Source organism: Vipera ursinii (genome assembly GCF_947247035.1).
Source record: "Vipera ursinii genome assembly, chromosome: 3".
In the NCBI taxonomy this organism is placed as follows: Eukaryota; Metazoa; Chordata; class Lepidosauria; order Squamata; family Viperidae; genus Vipera; species Vipera ursinii.
Genome location: NC_139516.1, coordinates 5374753 through 5395583, shown reverse-complemented (window position 1 = coordinate 5395583; position 20831 = coordinate 5374753). Strand labels below are relative to the sequence as shown.

At 47.4% G+C, this 20831-nt stretch overlaps 1 protein-coding gene across 1 annotated transcript in view; it reads right to left on the bottom strand.

The window, feature by feature from the left end:
- The window catches only part of TCEA2 (transcription elongation factor A2), a 32267-nt gene extending 31901 nt beyond the window's left edge, over positions 1–366 (bottom strand). The window contains exon 1 of the mRNA XM_083361047.1: positions 163–366. Within this exon, the coding sequence (XP_083217173.1) occupies positions 163–234 (72 nt within the window). The 5' untranslated portion in view covers positions 235–366. The remainder of the gene's footprint in view (positions 1–162) is intronic.
- Positions 367–20831: the final 20465 nt, after the last annotated feature.

Below are 20831 nucleotides of genomic sequence, written 5' to 3'. Positions count from 1 at the left end.
TGCCATGGCAGCGAGGAGGACGGGCTGGGTTTCCTTTGGAGAAACTGCAAACGCCGAGCAACGTTTCGGAGGCGGCGGCGGTGGTGGACGGAGGGCCTCCGGCCGGGCTCCTCCGCGGGCCGGGAAGGCGCGGGCGGCGGCGGCGGCGGCCCCCCGACTCACCACGCTCTTCTTGGCGACCATCTTGTCGAGCCGCTTGGCGATGCGCAGGACCTCCTCCTCCTGCCCGCCCATGGCGCCGGCTCTCCGCTCCGCGCAGGGTCTGCGGCCCCGGGGAGGAGGGAGGCGAGGAAGCCCGTACCCCGGGAAGGCTGCCGGCTGAGCCGCGGCCAAGAGCGGACGCGCTTCCTAGGTGACCACGGCAACACCTCTTCCGTTTTGGGCGCCCGCCCGAGACATGCTGGGAAGTGAAGTTCTGCTTCTCTGCCTCTCCCAGAGGGCCGCGCGCAAGCGCGCGCCGCACCTGGTGGTTCGCTTTCGCGGAGCATTTCGGGAACGGTAGTCCCGGAAAGGAAGCAGTTTAGGTTTAGAGATTGAGCCTTGGTGGAGCAGTGGGCTAATGCCTCCTTAAGTAACACCAGCTGCCTGTAATTAGTGCAGGTTCGAGTCCCACCAGGCTCAAGGTTGACTCAGCCTCCCATCCTTCCGAGGTAGGTAAAAATGAGGACCCAGATTGTTGGGGGCAATAAGCTGACTTTGTAATAATGCCGCTTGGGGTTTGTGTGAAAGCCCTAACAAGCAGGCATATACATAGAATGAAGGCTACTGCTAAGCTTGTAAGCCGCCCTGAGTCTTTGGAGAAGGGCGGGATATAAATGGGATTAAAATAAAATAAATAAATAGAACTCCAAATCCCAGCAATCTCGGCTGCTTCTGCTGGAGGGGGGGGGCGGGGTGTTGGTTTTCGCCAGGTTTGCGAGCCCGCCGCCCTTTCTTTTTCCTTCCCCCCTCCGATATTTTGCAGAACGGACCGTTAGAGCCGTTAGGTTGGCCTTGCAAAGAGTCTGTGGGCCTTAATTCCGCCTATGGAGCTGACTCAGGAATTCTGGGAGTTGAAGTCCACGAGTCCTAAAAGAGCCGAGCTTGCCTACCCCTGGGCCTATGGGCTAAGATGCTCAACTGGGAGTGAGTTCTAATCCAGCCAGTTGGGTGACCTTGCACCGGTCAGGGTCTATTTAGGTCCGGGAAGAAGATGGATGATTGATGAAATTTATTTATTTATTTATTTGATTTATATACCGCCCTTCTCCCGAAGGACTCAGGGCGGTGTACAGGGCAATAAGAATACAGGATACAAGATTTAAAGTTAAATGATTGTGCTCAATGTAGTAAGTTAGTTAAAAATAATGTTAAAACCCCAAACCCATCAGACCAGGCCGGCTTGTTCGAATAGATAAGTTTTAAGATCGCGCCGGAAGGAGCGAAGGTCGGGGGCCATCCGTAGTTCAGCCGGTAAGCGGTTCCAAAGGACTGGCGCGCCCACCGAGAATGCTCTCCCCCTGGGGGTCACCGGCCGACATTCTCTGACCGGTGGTACCCTGAGGAGGCCCTCTCTGTGGGAGCGTACAGGACGGAGGGAAGTTGACGCCGGCAGTAGGTGCTCCCGTAGGTAATCCGGACCCATGCCATGTAGGGCTTTGTATGTCATCACCAGCACCTTGAATCTCACCCGGAAGGAAGGCCTGTGTAGCACCCGGAAACCTGGTGGGCAAAGATCCACCAAAGGGACACCACCCTCTGGTCCTAACCAGGTCTCCGTAATGCAAGCCAGATCCGCATATTCTCCCTCAACCAAATCCCGGATGAGAGGATCTTTATTAACTACGGACCTGGCGTTAAGATATACAAGCCATCAAGTCAGCATTGCCTACTGCTGACTACAGCTAGTCCTCGATTAACAAACACAACTGAGCCTGAAATTTCTGTTGCTAAGCGAGGCAGTTGCTAAGTGAATTTTGCCCCATCTTACGACTTTTCTTGCCACGGTTGTTAAGTGAATCCCTGCAGTTGTTAAATTAGTGACAAGGTTGTTAAGTGAATCTGGCTCCCCCATTGAACTTTGCTTGTTAGAAGGTCACAAAAGGGGATCACGTGACCCCGGGACACTGCAATACCGTCAGAAATATGAAGCAAATGACTGAATTTTGATCACGTGACCAGGGGGATGCCGCAGTGGTTGTAAGTGTGAAAGATGGTCATAAGTCACTTTTTCCAGTGCTGTTGTAACTTTGGTCACTTAATGAACTGTTATAAGCTGAGGACTTTACACAGATTTTCTCCATGACGATGTGTTCCTAATCTGGTCCTTCAAATCCCAATGGTCCACCTATCACCATGGCAACTGAATTTATCCACCTGGCTGCTCTCATTCCTTGCAACTTTCCAGTATTAGAGCCTTCTTCACAACCGGATCTCCACAAAATGTGTCCGGAGTAGGATAAAGAGGGAATGCCCGAGAGCAAGAAAACGGCAAAAAATGTCACACATTGTGGTCATGTAACCACAGGCTCCTGCAAATGTTGGTGGGAATGGAGTGAACTCCTACAAATATTCTGTTGTTCCACCTCTGTTATACCACAATGTCATCCAGAATATGAGCTGTTACTCCTAACTAGTCAGAATTACTCTTTTCATTTTACTAACAGTGGATTAGAGGTCTCTTCTGATGCTTTGTCTCCCAAAACTCAAGAGAACCAAGAAGTGACACACAATAAGTCACATGGAATCATTTGACCCAAAGCTTTTGTCACAACTTATTCTAAGCAGCAACGAAGGCTCAAACTGCTCCACCAGATCCTCAGGAAATAACCCAACCTTTCTCAGAAACTCATTACCTTCCGTTAATCATCTGGGTGGGTGAGTTTGTCTCTTTGGGGTAAAAGGACATTGGCAAGCTAAAAAGCCATCAGAGGGTGACTCAGCCAAAACAGACCGATAATCATATCCTCTGGTATCAGATCATATCACCACTGCCTGATCTTGCCAACTACTAGTCCGTTGAACTTGCCTCCAACTTAATGAGTGACAAATATTACAAAAGTTGCACACCTTAACGTCGCTGGTTGGTGTCAGAAATAAGGGGAGGAAATGGACTGGAAACTTCAGCTGGTCTCATCAGCTTGGGATGAGAAGAAGACAACGTTGGACTAACAAGGACTGGGGTGGTTCATGATTCTGGACTAGGGATAACATGATAGCAGTCTTGCAATATTTGAGGTGCTGCCACAAACAAGAAGGGGTCAGCTTATTTTCCAAAGCACCAGAAGGCAAGACAAGAAACAACGGATGGAAACTAATGAAGGAGAGAAGCAACCCGGAATTAAGGAGAAACTTCCTGATAGTGAGGATAATCAACCAGTGGAATGGCTTGCCTTCAGAAGTTGTGGGTGCTTCATCACTGGAAGTTTTTAAGAAGAAACTGGACAGCCATTTGTTTGAAGTGGTATAGGTTCTCCCGCTTGAACAGGGGGCTGGACTAGAAGACCTCCAAGGTCCCTTCCAGTGTGAAAGTCCAACCTTTCATTTCTCGGTGAGAGCATCAGGAGCTGGGAAATGCCCGCAGATGGCACTGTTGAGACACCGAAGAAATATCTACTCAGATGCTGATCCTTCAGCATTGTCTGAGTCCCAGCCATCCTGGAGGGCAGCTAAGAGTTGTATTTTTTCCCAAAGTCCATATACAATTAGAAGGAATTGGGCAATTCCTTGAATGGTAGAGCGGGTTTCACTGTTCTATTCTTGCTCCTGTTTTTGGAATTAATCTTTCTGTCTGTCACACGCCTGGCTGAGGAATTCTGGGAGTTGGAAGTCCACAAGTCATAAAAGGGCCAAGTTTGAAGACCCCTGGCTCATGGTATGGAAGAAAGGAAGGGCCCAGGACCGAGTCATGAAACTGGTTTTGGAAGAACTCAAAAATGGATCACTGTTCATCCATTGTGACCAAGCCAAGCTGTCATGAAAGTCTCTCTCTTGAGTGTAAAAACAGCACATTCACAAGAGATCCCTGGATCCCAGACCATAAAGCGTACTGTACTTTGGCTCAGATCACGACAGCAGAGTGCAACAAGGGCTCAGCTGCACAGATGGTGCAGTGCTGAATTGGGCTGTTGTGTCATTGCCAACTCAAAAAATGCTTTGCAAATGGAGAGGTTGACTCCCAACCTCAGGCAGGCCAAAGTGACGGGAGGAGCAGAACAGATCCGACTGACTGCGACCCATTATCTGCAACGCAGGTAGCCCTCAACTTTCAACCGGTCATTTAAAACAACCCTTAGAATCTACGGCAGACCCAATAAAGGGGACTTATGACCCAGATCTGAAGTTCTGGCGGTTGGTTCCCCCTACACTCACGTGACGGCTCTTCAGACACCCATCACCATGCAATGGGACTGTTTGCAGCATTCCACAATCGTAGGATCGCATTTCACAACGGTTTTGCCAGACCCCGGCAGTGACTTCCAGTTTTGGGCAGAACCGTACCCATCGCAAAACCAGGGTTTCGCTTAACATCGTTTGCTTAACTGCTAGTTGTTCGCTTAAAAACTGGACATATTCACTTAACAACCGATACAAAAAACCACCCAACCACATCAAAATCATTTCATGATCATTACAACCTGAAAGCTTAATGGGCCGGTTCCATTACACTCATGACTCAAAGACTACTTGTGCATAGAAACAGATGGAGCTTCAGCTGCATTGATGTGAACCCCCTCTTTGACTTTTTTGACCATATCCTCCACACACTTCTAGACCAGGACAAGCAGGAAAGATGAGTCAGTTTTCGTTTAGTGGCTGAGGCACTAGGCTAGAAGGCAGGAGACTCTGAGTTCTAGTCCAGCCTTAGGCATGAAAACCTGGGTAACTTTGGGCCAATCACCAGAAGGCTGAGTTCCAGCCCTGCCTTAGGCATGAAAGCTGACTGGGTGACTTGTGGGCCGATCACCAGTAAACAGGAAGTTCTAGCCCCTCTTTAGGCACAAAAGCTGACTGGTTGATTTGGGGCCAATCACCAGGAGACGGTGAGTTCTAGTCCTGCCTTAGGCATGAAAGCTGTTGGGTGACTTTGGGCCAATTACCAGGAGATTGGGAGTTCTAGTCCTGCCTTAGGCCTGAAAGCCAACTGGGTGTCTTTGGGCCAATCACCAGGAGACGGTGAGTTCTAGTCCTGCCTTAGGCATGAAAGACAGCTGGGTGATTTTGGGCCAATCACCAGGAGATGGTGAGTTCTAGTCCTGTCTTGGGCATGAAAGCCAACTGGGTGACTTTGAACCAATCACCAGGAGACGGTGAGTTCTAGTCCTGCCTTAGGTATGAAAGCTGTTGGGTGACTTTGGGCCAATTACCAGGAGATTGGGAGTTCTAGTCCTGCCTTAGGCATGAAAGCCAACTGGTGGCTTTGGGCCAATCACCAGGAGACGGTGAGTTCTAGTCCTGTCTTAGGCAGGAAAACCAACTGGGTGGCTTTGGGCCAATTACCAGGAGATTGGGAGTTCTAGTCCTGTCTTAGGCAGGAAAACCAACTGGGTGGCTTTGGGCCAATCCCCAGGAAACTGAATTCTACTCCTGCCTTAGTCTGGCTGGGTGATTTTCAGCCAGTCCCTCCCTCACAACCCACCTCACAGGGTTGTCGGGGAAACAGTTGGCTACGTTCACCGCCTTGAGCTGTTTGTAAAAAAAACAGTAAAGGTGGCATAAAGCAGATAGCTTCTCAGCCCCCTTCCCGTCTCACTCCATTTGGCAGGCGGGAAGCAAGAGAGAAACGCAGCCAAGGATCGGCCTGCCCTTTGGCAAACCTGCCCTTCAGACCTTCGGCTTTTGTTTAGCTTTTTTTAAAAAAAAAAAAAAGCCGAGAAGTACCTGTGATTTATGTTCCCAGCCCCCCCAAAGGTCCAAAGGCTTTATTAGTGTTGCGCTGAATGGAAGGTGTTCCCGGGGCGTTCCCCAAAACGGGACAGAACAGGAACCCACGGGAAAGAAAGGAACAATTTAAAAAGGAAGGAAGGAAGGAAAGTGTATGCAGAGCCCCGAATAAAAAGCAAAATATAATAAAATAAAATAAAATGGCTGGCTCTCACCTTTCCTGCCATTCCCATGCCAACTGAGATCGGTGCCAAAATCTCTTCCCGCAGATTTACTTTGCCCGGCTGAAGTCCTATTTGCAGTTCGTTTAATGGCCGTTTCAAGTCACAGCGGCCCTGGGAAAAGCGACTTGCGACCGTTTTTCACACTTATGACCGTTGCAGCCTCCCCAAGGTCACGTGATCAAAATTCAGACGCTCCGCAACTGACTCGTATTTATGGCGGTCGCAGCGTCCCGGGGTCAGGTGGTTCCGCTTTTGCGACCTTCCGGCAAGGAAAGTCAATGGGGGAAGCTGTTTTCACTTAACAACCGCGTTACTCACTTAACAACTGAAGCGATTCACTGAACCGTGGCAAAAAAAGCTCATAATATGCGGCAAAATTCACTTAGAAAATGTCTCACTTAGCAACAGTTTTTTTTACCCCGTAAATCGAGGCATACCTGTAGACTTATTTGGATAGGATTGCTTCTGACTCAGCTACTTTATGCAAGTTGATTATGAGATTAAAAATACAAAGAAGGAGTAAAAATTAGGGAACCTAAAAGAAAGAAGAGTGGTCCACAGAGACGGGAAAAAAAGAAAAAATTGCCACGTCTAACTTTTTCCGGCGCGGTAGAATAGACCGAGCAAAATTACAGCCTCCGTTGTTTGCTTCTCCTTTCTAAACACAGGTAAGTCCTCAGCTTACAAGAACTCATTCCGTGACCGTTCAAAGTTACAAGGGGACTGAAAAAAGTGTCTTAGGTCCGTTTTTCACACTTAACGACCATCGCAGCACCTCCCACGGTCACACAATCAAAATTCGGCCGCTTGGCAAACTTGTCTCGTATTTGTGATGGGTCGCAGCGTCCCGGGGGAGGATGGGTGTCACGTGATTTCCCCTTTTTTGCGACCTACTGACAAGCAAAGTCAATGGGGGAAGCCGGATTCGCTTAAGGACAGTGTTGTCCATTTAACGACGGAAGAGATTCCCTTCGCCACGGTGGCGAGAAAGATGGTAAAAATGGAGCAAAGCTCAGTGAACCAACGTCTCCCTTAGCAACTGAAATTTGGGGCCCAGTAGTGGTCGTAAGCCCCAGGAGTAGCTGCGTTTCTGCTCCTCCGCCACCCGGAATGGCTGCCTGGGGGGAGTCGTGCGGCTGGCGGTGCCAGGATCCTCCCACCCTGGACGGACGCTTTGCCAGCTCAGCCTCCTGCCTCTGGCTACCCAGCCTGGGGACTCCTTCAGACATGTGCTGAAGTGGCGTCGCCAGGACGCAACTCCTGAATAGCAAAGCTGCATGCCAACAATCCCAAGGGGGGGGAGAGGATGGGAGGAAACCCCACCCCTGCAGGAGCCGACCCATTGCAGTCGCAGCAGGAATTCCCAAGGAGAACAAGCGTTGACGGGAACAGGCGCTCCTGACCTTTTCGCTTCTTCACCCAGCCAGCAGTTTCGACTTTCTCTCTGGCTTTCAGTCTGTGAGCGCGTGTGTGTTTGTGTGTGTGTGTGTGTGTGTGTCTGAGAGAGAGAGAGCACTCACGACAGAGATGTCCTTGCTCTCTTCCTATACATACCACTTTAGCGCCTTAGGGTGGGACGACTACGATTCACTCTGCGTGGGGCTGCCCTTGTAGACTATTCGGAAGCGACAACCAGCACAGAACGCAGCAGAGGTGGACAGGGTGGCTCGTGTAACGCCGAGGTTGCGTGAGCTGCGCTGGTTGCCGGTCCCGAGTCAAGCTGCGCGTTATGACAGGTGGTCCTCAACTTATAACAGTTCGTTTAGCAACCATCCAAAGTTACCGCGGCGCTGAGAAAAAGTGTCTTGTGACGCTTGCACTTGTTTTTCACACTTGCAACCATTGTAGTATCCCCATAGTCCAGGCATATTAAAAGCCGCATCCGGCCCGCACCAGGCCACGTCCGCCCTGGCGAAAAACTCCCGATACGTCACCCTACGGCCTGTGTTGCGTATTGGGTTCGACACCCCTGCCGTAGTGACTTGATCAAATTCAGACGCTTAGCAACTGGCTCATATTTATGACGGTTGCAGCGTCCTGAGATTACGTTGCGACCTTCTGACAAGCAGAGTCAACGGGGAAGCCCGTTTCACATAACAACGCTGTTACTAGCTCAAGCAGCGCATTGATTCGCTTAAGCACTGTGGCAAGAGACAGCGAGTTCTAATCTCACCAGTCATGAAAGCTGGCTGGCTAGCTTTGGGCCAATCACCTGGAGAATGTGAGTTCTAGTTTTGCCCTAGGCGTGAAAGCTGGCTGGGTGATGCTCATAACAGTTGGCTTGAATGAAGGTGTACGTTTAGCCAGGCTAACCACAAAGTCTACTTGTACAAGTAATCCTCAGCTTACGACTGGCCACTTAAGAGACTGAAGTTATGACAGACCCTAACCCTCCCCCCAAAAAGGTATTTGCAACCCAGATACAAGGTTCCAACGGTCGCCCCCACCTCCCAGTGATTAGATGATGGCATTCTGGGAACTCACCAACCAATGAGCCTTGGTGGAGCAGTGGGCTGATGCCTCCTTAAGTAACACCAGCTGCCTGCAATTAGTGCAGGTTCGCATCCCACCAGGCTCAAGGTTGACTCGGCCTTCCATCCTTCCCAGGTAGGTAAAATGAGGACCCAGATTGTTGGGGGCAAGAAGCTGACTTTGTAATAATGCCGCTTGGGGGTGTGTGTGAAAGCCCTAATAAGCAGGCATATACATAGAATGAAGGTTACTGCTAAGCTTGTAAGCCGCCCTGAGTGTTCGGAGAAGGGCGGGATATAAATGGAATAAAAAAAACTGCTCTCTCTCTCTCTCTCTCTCTCTCTCTCTCTCACACACACACACACACACACACACACACACACACACAGACATAATGGGAAACCTTTTGGGAAAAGTGTACAGTAGAAATGCCACCTTTGGTGGTTAGGTTTCCACCAATTTTTCTTCTAATTTATAACTGTAGCCTTGTTCACTTAATAATACTATTTTACATCGCTTGCTGGGCAACCAGTCAACTCTTTGCACCATGACTTTAATTTTATTACGTTTTACAAGCTCACTAAAGGAAAGAACACACAAAAACGAAACCCAACCGACTCGATAGCCATCACACAACACACTGACAAATGTCCTTCCTCTCAGCTTCGATACATGACATCAATAACCGGATCCTACTGTGATCTGATTGGCTCGTTGCCAAAACAAGGTGACACCCGATTGGCTCTCTAAACACTCGTGCTCATTGGCTACAATCAGATGAAGGAAAGCTACCTGATCTCAACCTAAGCAAGTTGTGCTTCCTTTTTCTGGTTAAATTCTTGATTAAATTCTTGATTAAATTCTTGATTAAATTATCTTTCCACTGATGTATAATTTTTATGGTACCACTCCAAAAAAAAAGTGTTATTAGCCATCAAACCTCAATAATACACTTTCCCCAAAAGATTTCCACAATTTTGGCCACTACTGGAGTGCAGAGTTCTCCAACCTTTCCCGGCTCGTAGCCCGGATGAGACAGCAGCTCCCAAATTATTGCACGTGCATGCACGCAAATGGGGCCACTGCCATTGGTGCAGTACTAGCGACCTTGTTCACGTATGTGGCATGCACTGGCGCCATGCACATGCAAATGAGCCACGCACCACCACCCCCGCACCAGTGGCCTGTTCGCCCATGCACAAATGGGGCACGCCTCCCCCCACGCTAGCGTTCCCGTTCGTGCCCGTGTGAATGAGCAAACAGGGCCGTGGGCACTAGCGCGAGTAGGGGGGAATGCACGTCCACATGGGCATGCCCTGGCCAGCCATTTCTGTGGCCCGCTGGCCAAGAGCCCGTGACCCGCTAGCAGGCAGTGGCCCATAGGCTGGGAACCCCCTGATTTAGTGGATTTATTAATATTCCCCAGCAAATTCCCTTCACCAAAACTTCAGGACTGCCCCACTTAAGTCCAGCCAAAAGTAGACCGAGGCTAGTCTGCAGAGCAATGACCAAATGGGTCCACCAGGCATCTGGAAGTTTCCCAAATGAGATAAACCCACCAGGCCAAATTACATCCACAATACAGGAGAGTTCACAAGGTACGATCCAAGTCCAAGCATGGTGTCGATCCAAAGCAAGGCAGGAATCACCACCAGGAAGCACGCATCTTCTAGGAAATGAACACCTTGTTTAATAACAACAACAACAACAACAACAAACAAACAATAATAACAATGATAAAGTTGGAAGGGATCTTGGAGGTCATCTAGTCCAACCCCCTGGTCAGGCAGGAAATCCTATACCATTGCAGACAAACAACTGTCCAGTCTCTTCTTAAAAACTTCCAGTGTCAGAGCATTCACTGCTTCTGGAGGCAGGTTGTTCCACTGGTTAATTGTTCTCACTGTCAGGAAGTTTCTCCTTAGTTCTAGGTTGCTTCTCTCCTTGGTGAGTTTCCATCCGTTGCTTCTTGTCCTGCCTTCGGGCGCTTTGGAGAATAGCTTGACTCCCTCTTCTTTGGGGCAACCCCTGAGATATTGGAACACTGCTATCATGTCACTCCACGTCCTTCTCTTCATTAAACCAGACATTCCCAATTCCAGCAACCGTTCCCCTCCGTCTGTCTGCTGCGCTAAATAGTCAGCTTCTGGTGCAGCCATTAAGAAGGGCAGGGCCTTTTCCTCGTGAGTAATGTGGCTGCCCTTCTCTGCTCCTGCCTTTTCCTCTGCCCTATGTGTTCCCAGTTCAGGCACAGCAGGCAGTTCCTCTTCCTCATCACTGACCAGCTGCAGCTGCGTGCTCTCCCCACCTGTAGCATCAGGGCTGTCCTGCTGCAGTTGTGCTTCAGCCAAATCCCTCTCAGCCGGCTGCTTGGAGCCATTGACCAACTCCCCTCCAGACGTGCCTGGAACCGACATCTGGAGAAGTATCTGGGGAAGCGCCAAATACTTCACTGTCATCAAACCAGCTGGCATTTATGGCTGCTAACAGCATCCTGCAGATACTTGACAGCAATTTACCTTTTGTTTTTGGTGTTTTGTGTTTTTTTCCTGGAAACTGATATTTATCTCCTGTGTGCAGCGAAAAACCTGCCCATTGCAAACAATGGGTTTGCTTTGTGACCAGTGATGTTCATTTTATAACCTCCCAAAAAAAGGTCGTAAAATTGGGTGAGGTCACGTGATGACCCACTTAATGACCAGCACGATTTACAACCAGAATTCTGGGCTCAATTAAAGTCATAAGTCAAGGACCACCTAGGGGCTGCCACAAAGAAGAGGGAGTCAAGCTATTCTCCAAAGCCCCTGAAAGCAGGACAAGAAGCAACGGATGGAAACTCATCAAGGAGAGAAGCAACCTAGAACTAAGGAGGAATTTCCTGACAGTTAGAACAATTAATCAGTGGAACCACCTACCTCCAGAAGCTGTGAATGCTCCAACACTGGAAGTTTTTCAGAAGAGACCGGACAGCCATTTGTCTGAAATACTATAGGATTTCCTACCTGAGCAGGGGGTTGGACTAGATGACCTCCAAGGTCCCTTCCAACTACTACTACTACTACTACTACTACTACTACTACTACTACTTATTATTATTATTATTATTATTATTATTATTATTGCCTTGGTGGAGCAGTGGGCTAATGCCTCCTTAAGTAACACCAGCTGCCTGCAATTAGTGCAGGTTCGCGTCCCACCAGGCTCAAGGTTGACTCAGCCTTCCATCCTTCCGAGGTAGGTAAAATGAGGACCCAGATTGTTGGGGGCAATTAAGCTGACTTTGTAATAATGCCGCTTGGGGTGTGTGTGAAAGCCCTAACAAGCAGGCATATACATAGAATGAAGGCTACTGCTAAGCTTGTAAGCCGCCCTGAGTCTTCGGAGAAGGGCGGGATATAAATGGAATTAAAATAAATAAAAAAAATCTTCCCTTCCCTTCTTCCTTCCTTCCTTCCTTCCTTCCTTCCTTCCTTCCTTCCTTCCTTCCTTCCTTCCTTCGAACTGGACACCCAAGGACTAATTTTTTATTATTATTATTATTATTATTATTATTATTATTATTATTATTATTATTATTATTATTATTATTTATTAATAATAATAATAATAATAATAATAATAATAATAATAATAATAATAATAATAATAATAATAAAAGTTGGAAGGGACCTTGGAGGTCATCTAGCCCAACCCCCTGCTCAGGCAGGAAACCTTATACCATTTCAGGCAAATGGCTGTCCAGTCTCTTCTTAAAAACCTCCAGTGTTGGAGCATTCACCACCTCTGGAGGCAGGTTGTTCCACTGGTTAATTGTTCTCACTGTCCGGATGTTTCTCCTTAGTTCGAGGTTGCTTCTCTCCTTGACTAGTTTCCATCCGTTGCTTCTTGTCCTGCTTTCAGGTGCTTTGGAGAATAGCTTGACTCCCTCTTCTTTGGGGTAGCCCCTGAGATATTGGAACACTGCTATCATGTCACCCCTCACCCTTCTCTTCATTGAACTACACATACCCAATTCCAGCAACCGTTCCCTATATGTTTTAGCCTCCAGCCCCCTAATCATCTTTGTTGCTGTTCTCTGTACCCTTTCTAGAGTCTTGACATCATTTTTACGTTGTGGTGACCAAAACTGGATGCAGTATTCCAGGTGTGGCCTTACCAAGGCCTTGTAAAGTGGTATTAGTACTTCACTTGATCTTGATTCCATCCCTCTGTTAATGCAGCCTAGCACTGTGTCGGCTTTTTTGGCAGCTGCAGCACACTGCTGGCTCCTATTGAAGCGATTGTCTACTAGGACTCCGAGATCTCTCTCACAGTTACTACTATTGACCAAGGTACCACCTATACTATACCTGTGCATTTGATTTTTCCTGCCTAAATGTAGAACCTTACTTTTTTCACCATTGAATTTCATTTTGTTAGATAGCGCCCTGTGTTCGAGTCTGTCCAGATCCTTCTGTATCTTAAGCCTATCTTCTGGAGTGTTGGCCATTCCTGCCAGCTTGGTGTCGTCTGCAAATTTGATGAGTTCCCCATCTATCCCCTCATCCAAATCATTAATGAAGATGTTGAAGAGCACTGGGCTGAGAACAGAGCCCTGGGGCACTTTTTTTGTCTCTGGTGTAGAAGCTCTCCATGTCCATGCAAAGCAACCGAGTTAACAATAACCCCAATACCTAATAAGAGCGGGTGAGTAGACAAGATGAAAAGGATAACAGCAACGAGACTACAGCCACGGAGGTATAATAGAGGTATATAAAAGCAATCCTCAACTTGACAGCTGTTGGTTTAGTGACCCCTCAGAAGTTCCTAAAGTACTGGAAAAAGCCACACAAAGAAAGATGAGTCAGCGGCCTTGTAATTTCGAACGATCACCCCGGGGATGGGCTGCAATGGTCGCAAGTGTGAAAAACGGTCATGAGCCACGTTTTTCAGTGCCCTTGTAATTTCGAACGGTCGCTAATTGAAGTGCTATAAGTCGAGGACTGCCGCTATACGAGGCAGAAGGGCTATCCTTGTATTCCTCCTCCTTTCCCCTCATTATATAAGTCAGTGTTTCCCAGTCTGAGCAAGCTGAAGATGTGCGGACTTCGACTCCCAGAATTCCCCAGCCAGCGTTGCTGGCTGGGGAATTCTGGGAGTCGAAGTCCGCACATCTTCAGCTTGCTCAGACCGAGAAACACTAGTGTCTAAGTGGTTGTGTCTCCTTGACTGAGATCCAGCTGCCCTTCAATGCTGCCAGCTCCGATTCAGCATCCAGAAAACGAGAACTTTGCTCAGCCGAAGTCTTCCTTCTGCTTTGCTGCACTTGTGAAGACGGTCCAGCCTCGGCAGTTGGTCCTCCCCTCCCCTTCCTCTCCTCCCCCTGGACCGCTTTCTCCTCTCTGCCCATTGGGTGTCCTTGACCCAGAGAAGTCCGATGTTTGCATCCTTTCCTTCTGGTTTTTGCAAAAGCCTTCCTCCAGCGGCGCCACTGCAAAAGCCGGCTGTGGGAAGGCTGGGCCTCCCGAATTCTCACCAGAGGGATTTTTTTGTGTGTTCTTTCTTTGTTTGTTTTTTAAAACCCCTTCCCATTCAGGCTCCCTAAATTTAATTTAATTTTAATTTAATTTATTGAATTTATATACCGCCCTTTCCCGAAGGACTCAGGGCGGTTTACAGGGTATAATTTTTAAAACATTAGTACAAAATCATCCTTAGGCTGTTCTCCCCTATGCATCCAAAGGTGGCACAGCCCAATCAGAACAGAGCTGGAAGGGAACCGGTGAGGTCTTCTAGTCCAACCCCGCCGCTCAAGCAGGAGCCCCTCTACAGCGCGAGACCCCCATTCAGACGTGTTTCCATGCCACCCAGCAAAGCAAGAAGAGAAAAATTGCGAGGAGCCCTTCCCCCACCTCCGACGAGCTTTCCGATTTTGTCCTTTGTCCTTCTCCAAAATGTTGTGCTTTCCGTGGATTGCAGGTTTTTGGTTTTTTGTTTTTTTTTAAAGTTGGACACTTTAAGATGGGTGGTCTTCAACTCCCTAGAATGCTGGTTTGGTGGAATGCTGGAAGCCAACCCACCCACCCACCCCTCAATCCGAGAATGGCCAACTTTGAAAAACAGTGCTGTAGATTTTTATTATTATTATTATTTAAAGACATTTTGCACAGTCACAAAGCAGGATAGATTTTTTTTATTTTCGGTCTTTATTCAAGTTTATTATAAAATAAAAATACAGAAATGAATAAAAGTTAGAGCAGGGCGCAAAGAGAGAGAGAGAGAGAGAAATAGAGGGAGGGAGGGAGGGAAAGAGAAAGAAAGAAAGAAAGAAAGAAAGAAAGAAAGAAAGAAAGAAAGAAAGAAAGAAAGAAAGAAAGAAAGAAAGAAAGAGAAAGAAAGAAGAAAAAGAGAAGGAAGGAAGGAAGGAAGGAAGGAAGGAAGGAAGGAAGGAAGGAAGGAAGGAAGGAAGGAAAGGGGCTGGGAAGGAAGGAAGGAAGGAAGGAAGGAAGGAAGGAAGGAAGGAAGGAAGGAAGGAAGGAAGGAAGAAAAAGAAAGAGAAAGAAAGAAAGAAAGAAAGAAAGAAAGAAAGAAAGAAAGAAAGAAAAAGAAAGAAAGAAGAAAAAGCGAAGGAAGGAAGGAAGGAAGAAAAAGAAAGAGAAAGAAAGAAAGAAAGAAAAAAGAAAGAAAGAAAGAAAGAAAGAAAGAAAGAAAGAAAGAAAGAAAGAAAGAAAGAAAGAAAGACAGGAAAGAGGGCTAGGAAGGAAGGAAGGAAGGACTTCTGCATTTTTCAATGCAATAGAATACAAAATAAAAAAAAGAATTACAACTTCAGCCTTTGGCTTCACATTTCTCAACATTTCTCAAGGCCCTTCCAATTCATTCTCTTCATCAGACGTAAAAATCAAAGCTTCATTTGATCTTAGGGAATTCTGGGAGGTGAAATCCATGCATCTTAAAGTTGCCAAGGTCAGGAAACCCTCGACTTGTCTTAGACCATCTCCAAAACCCCTTTTCCGCTCCTTCCCTTCTAGGATTCCCAGGATTGCAGCCTTCTGTCCGGGCTGCTGCCCGAGGGCCACTCTCAGTTCGCCTGATGCAAACGACTTAAAGAAATTCAACTGCTTCCCTCCTTGACCTCCACAATTCCCAGAAACGCCCGGCCTTTTTGTTCAGAAATCCCTCGGGAGGTGTGCCAGCCAGCCGGCACCAGTGCAAAGAAAAACTGCCGCCCACTGTAGGGCCAAAGGAAGCTTGCGATGGTCCCCGAAGGGGCTTCCCCCAGCACGGACAAAACAGGCAAGGCGAGTTGGACTCGCAAGGGGAGAGAAAGGATTGTTTCATAAGAATGACGGGAAGGATCAGCCCCGCTGGCTAGGAAATTCATGCTTCGGCAAGGCTTCAGCTGACCGTTTCCCCCTCGGCAGGTTTCCTCTGAAGGCAGTTCCCCAAAGCAGAGGCAGATTCAAAATGAACATCAGCGGAGCAAAAAAACCACAAGGTTTTACACTTAGGCAAGAAAAACCAAACGCACAGGTACAGACTGGATGAAACCTGGCTCAATTGTAGCAACTGCGAGAGGGATCTGGAAGTCCTAGTGGACAATCGCTTCAATAGGAGCCAGCCGTGTGCTGCAGCTGCCAAAAAAGCCAACACAGTCCTAGGCTACATCAACAGAGGGATAGAATCAAGATCCCAAGAAGTGTTAATACCACTTTACAAGGCCTTGGTAAGGCCACACTTGGAATCCTGCATCCAGTTTTGGTCACCACGATGTAAAAAAGATGTCGAGACTCTAGAAAGAGGGCAGAGAAGAACAACGAAGATGGTCAGGGGACTGGAGGCTGAAACATATAGGGAACGGTTGCTGGAATTGGGTATGTCTAGTTTAATGAAGAGAAGGGAGAGGGGTGACATGATAGCAGTTTTCCAGTATCTCAGGGGCTGCCCCAAAGAAGAGGGAGTCAAGCTCTTCTCCAAAGCCTCTGAAGGCAGGACAAGAAGCAACGGATGGAAACTCATCAAAGAGAGAAGCAACCTAGAAATAGGGAGAAATTTCCTGACAGAACAATTAACCAGTGGAACAGCCTGCCACCAGAAGCCGTGAATGCTCCAACACTGGAGGCTTTTAAGAAGGGATTAGACAGCCGCTTGTTTGGAATGGTATAGGGTCTCCTGCTTGAGCAGGGGGTTGGACTAGAAGACCTCCAAGGTCCCTTCCAACTCCTGTTATTCGGCTGAGGTGAGCTTAAGAGGACAGGGTTGCCGTTCTTCAGTGTACCGTGGAATTAAAACCCATTTAACAGGTGGGAGTTTTTGATGAAGCCCAGCTGCTTTTGTGTAGTGGTGAAGGCATCAGGCTAGACACTGGGAGTTTGGGAGTTCTAGTCCTGCCTTAGGCACGAAAGGTGGTTAGGCGACTTTTGGTCAGTCAACGGGAATTTTGCCCTGTTCACCGCCCTGAGTCCTTGGGGAGAAGGGCGGTATACAAATTAAATTGAATAAAAAATAAAATAAATAAAAATTTGCACCTTGTAGTCCTGCCTTAGCCATGAAAGCCAGCTAGGATACTTGGGGCCAATCACCAGGAGCTTGTGAGTTCTAGTTCCGTCTTAGGAATGAAAGCTGGCTAGAGGACTATGGGCAAATCACCAGGAGTTTGCAAATTCTAGACCTTGCCTTGGGCACAAAAACCAGCTGGGCGATTGTGAGGAGGCCGTGACGGTCGTAAGTGCAAAGGAGCTGTCGTCAGTCATTTTTTCCAGCGTGCTTGTAACTTTAAAGCAGGGGTCTTCAAACTTGGCCCTTTTATGACTTGTGGACTTCAACTCCCAGAATTCCTCAGCCAGCTTGTCTGGCTGAGGAATTCTGGGAGTTGAAGTCCACAAGTCATAAAAGGGCCAAGTTTGAAGACCCCTGCTTTAAAGGGTCGCTAAACAAACTGAGAAGTATCCTACACCATTCTAATCCGAAAAGCAAACTTTCATTTCTTTCACTTTCCAGCAAAAATAAATCATAAAATAATAATAACTCCAAGTAGAAACGAAGCTAGAGAAAAACTTTTCTTTGACTAAAAGAATTCTGTTTCTCCATCTCGGCCATTCCCAATTCCAATCCGCTCTTCCCTTGTGTGCATTTGTAAGCGTTTCCATCTCTGCGCATGCAAAAGTGCTGTTGTTGTCCTCCTCTAAGGATACAAAGTCCCATGTTTTCTTTCCATCTATCTGTTGCCCCATCAAACTGAAGTGGGAAACCTCTGATTTCAATTAGACATTTAGTTGAGCAAATTCTCAAAGTTTGTATAATCTGGTCCCAATATTTCTTAGCCCGGTAGGATGTGCCTTGACATTGGTTCCATTCCCAATGTATCTTTGATCCTCCCTTGGACAATTTATTAACGTTGCAATCAAGATAAATTTCAAACAAAATACTTGGGGGGGGGGCAGTTTCTAAGGAAGCGATCTCTTTCTAGTGCTTGTCTGTAGTGTGTGTGTGTGTGTGTGTGTGTGTGTGTGTTTAGAAAAACGCCGGCTCTGAATAGTCGCATTCTCCTTCTTTCATCTTTCATTAGAAAGCTTTCTTTCATCAATCTTTAGCCCACTCTTTCTCAACTTGGCAATTTTAAGATGTGTGGACTTCGATTCCCAGAATTCTGGCAGTTGAAGTCTACATGTGCTGGCAGTAGAACTGTGGGAGTTGAAGTCCTCATGTGCTGGCAGAGGAATTCTGGGAGTTGAAGTCCACATGTGCTGACTAGGGAATTCTAGGAGCTGATGTTCACACATGCTGGCTGAGGGATTCTGGGATTTGAAGTCCACACGTGCTGGCCGGGGGAATTCTGGGAGTTGAAGTTCACACATTCTGGGAGTTGACGTCTACACATGCTGGCTGAGGGATTCTGGGATTTGAAGTCCACACATGCTGGCCAGGGAATTCTGGCAGTTGAAATCCACACATTCTGGAAGTTGACGTCTACACATGCTGGTTGGACAGTTCTGGGAATTGAAGTCCACATGTGCTGGCCTGGGAATTCTGAAGTTGAAGTCCACACATTCTGGGATTTGAAGTCTACACATGCTGGCTGAGGGATTCTGGGAGTTGAAGTCCACACATTCTGGGAGTTGAAGTCTACACATGCTGGCTGAGGGATTCTGGGAGTTGAAGTCTACACATGCTGGCTGAGGGATTCTGGGAGTCAAAGTCCACACATTCTGGGAGTTGAAGTCTACACATGCTGGCTGAGGGATTCTGGGAGTTGAAGTCTACACATGCTGGCTGAGGGATTCTGGGAGTCAAAGTCCACACATTCTGGGAGTTGAAGTCCACACACGCTAACTGGAGAATTCTGGGAACTGAAGTCCACACGTGCTGGGCGGGGAATTCAGGGAGATGAAGTTCACACATCTTTGAGTTGCTAAGGTTGAGAAACACTCTCCTAGCTAGTCAGAAATAGAGATCAGCCCTGCATTTACCCCCAATAAAAATGGGAGGGGCTAGCAACACCCTAAGCCTGCTTTCTGGTCTATCCCTCCTATCATTTCCAAAGCTCAACATCATAAAAATGCATTTCTTGACTTCCCTGTACAGTCCTAAATATTGTTTATGACCGTAACTGGCTATATGGTAGTATCGAGGACATACAGCAAATGATGTGTTGTCATCTGGCAGACTTGAGTTTATTTTGAGATTTGAATTATCCAGTGAACATCTGTCTTCCACCACCACCACCACCCCTCAATTTTTTTGGCCTCCTCAAGATCTTTCTGGCGTTTAACCTTCTGAAATGTCAAAACCCATCTTTCTGAAAATCGCACGGACCTCACGCATGTGGCCAATTCCAGCCTGATTATAATTACCTGGCTTTTCCAGGAACCTTTCTGTTCCATCTTATTCCCACCACCTCCATTCCGGAAAGAGAGCCAGCTGGCAGGCCTGAGGACTAGCACCTTGGCAAATCCAATGGCTTCTCTGCGTGGCTGGCAACAGCAACTTCTTTGAAGTACCTACAGAGCAATCCCAAGCCTCCACTACTTTGGGCGGAAAACAACGCCTGTTGCGTTTGCACTGCTGGCCCTGAGCATCACCCAAAGTAAAAGTTTTCCTTTGGGAAAACTACAACACCTCCCCCCCAAAAAAATAAAGCATCTTCTCTGTTTGATTTTGACAACATCTTCCTGGCTTGGAGGGGCCTCCCGTGCGCCTCGCTCCAGCCAGCCACGGCGCACGGGCTCCGTCTCCCATCATTGTTGATTCGACAATAGTCTGTTTGTATTTTCTCCTTCCCAGAAAGGCTGCCAACAACACATCTGTCTCCAGCTGATAGCAAGAAGCTTTGGAAAAACTCACGCTTCATCTGATAAGGCAGCAGGATTTTGGCTCCTTCACCTCTAGCACACCCACCAGGAAGGGAAGGGGCAGGGGCAGCAAGCCGTCCGGCCTTAATTTATTAACTTATTAATTGATTTCTTGTTTGGCTTGCCGAAAAACACAAACACACACATACACACACACACACACACACACACAAGCAGGCACACAGAGGAGAGCCTTCGGGAGGGGCTTTCTGGAGGTTTGAGATTCCAATCGGCATCATTGCATAAAATGATGTGCAGGAACAGGGAAGGCAGGAACGGGTACCCAGGTGCAGGTGAAATTGTAGCCAGGGCTGCAAATAAGATAAGACAACCTCTTTGGTCGCTTTTTTCTGCGAACGCACTGGCACACATTGAAAAATTAAAATCTGATGCCCACTCTCAAAAGAAAATAAATATGTAGGATTTTCCTGGCTGAGCAGCGGGTTGGGCGAGAAAACCTCCAAGGTCACTCTCAAAACCATTGTTGTTGTTGTTATATAGCCACGCACATACACATACACATACACATACACATAGATAGATAGATAGATAGATAGATAGATAGATAGATAGATAGATAGATAGATGATAGATAGATAGATAGATAGATAGATAGATAGATAGATAGATAGATAGACAGACAGACAGACAGACAGACAGACAGACAGACAGACACGTGTGTGTCTGTGTGTGTGAGAGAGAGAGATAGGAAGGAATGGATGGATGGATAGATGGATAGATAGATAGATAGATAGATAGATAGATAGATAGATAGATAGATAGACAGACAGACAGACAGACAGACAGACAGGTGTGTGTGTCTGTGTGTGTGAGAGAGAGAGATAGGAAGGAATGGATGGATGGATAGATAGATAGATAGATAGATAGATAGATAGATAGATAGATAGATAGATAGATGATAGATAGATAGATGATAGATAGA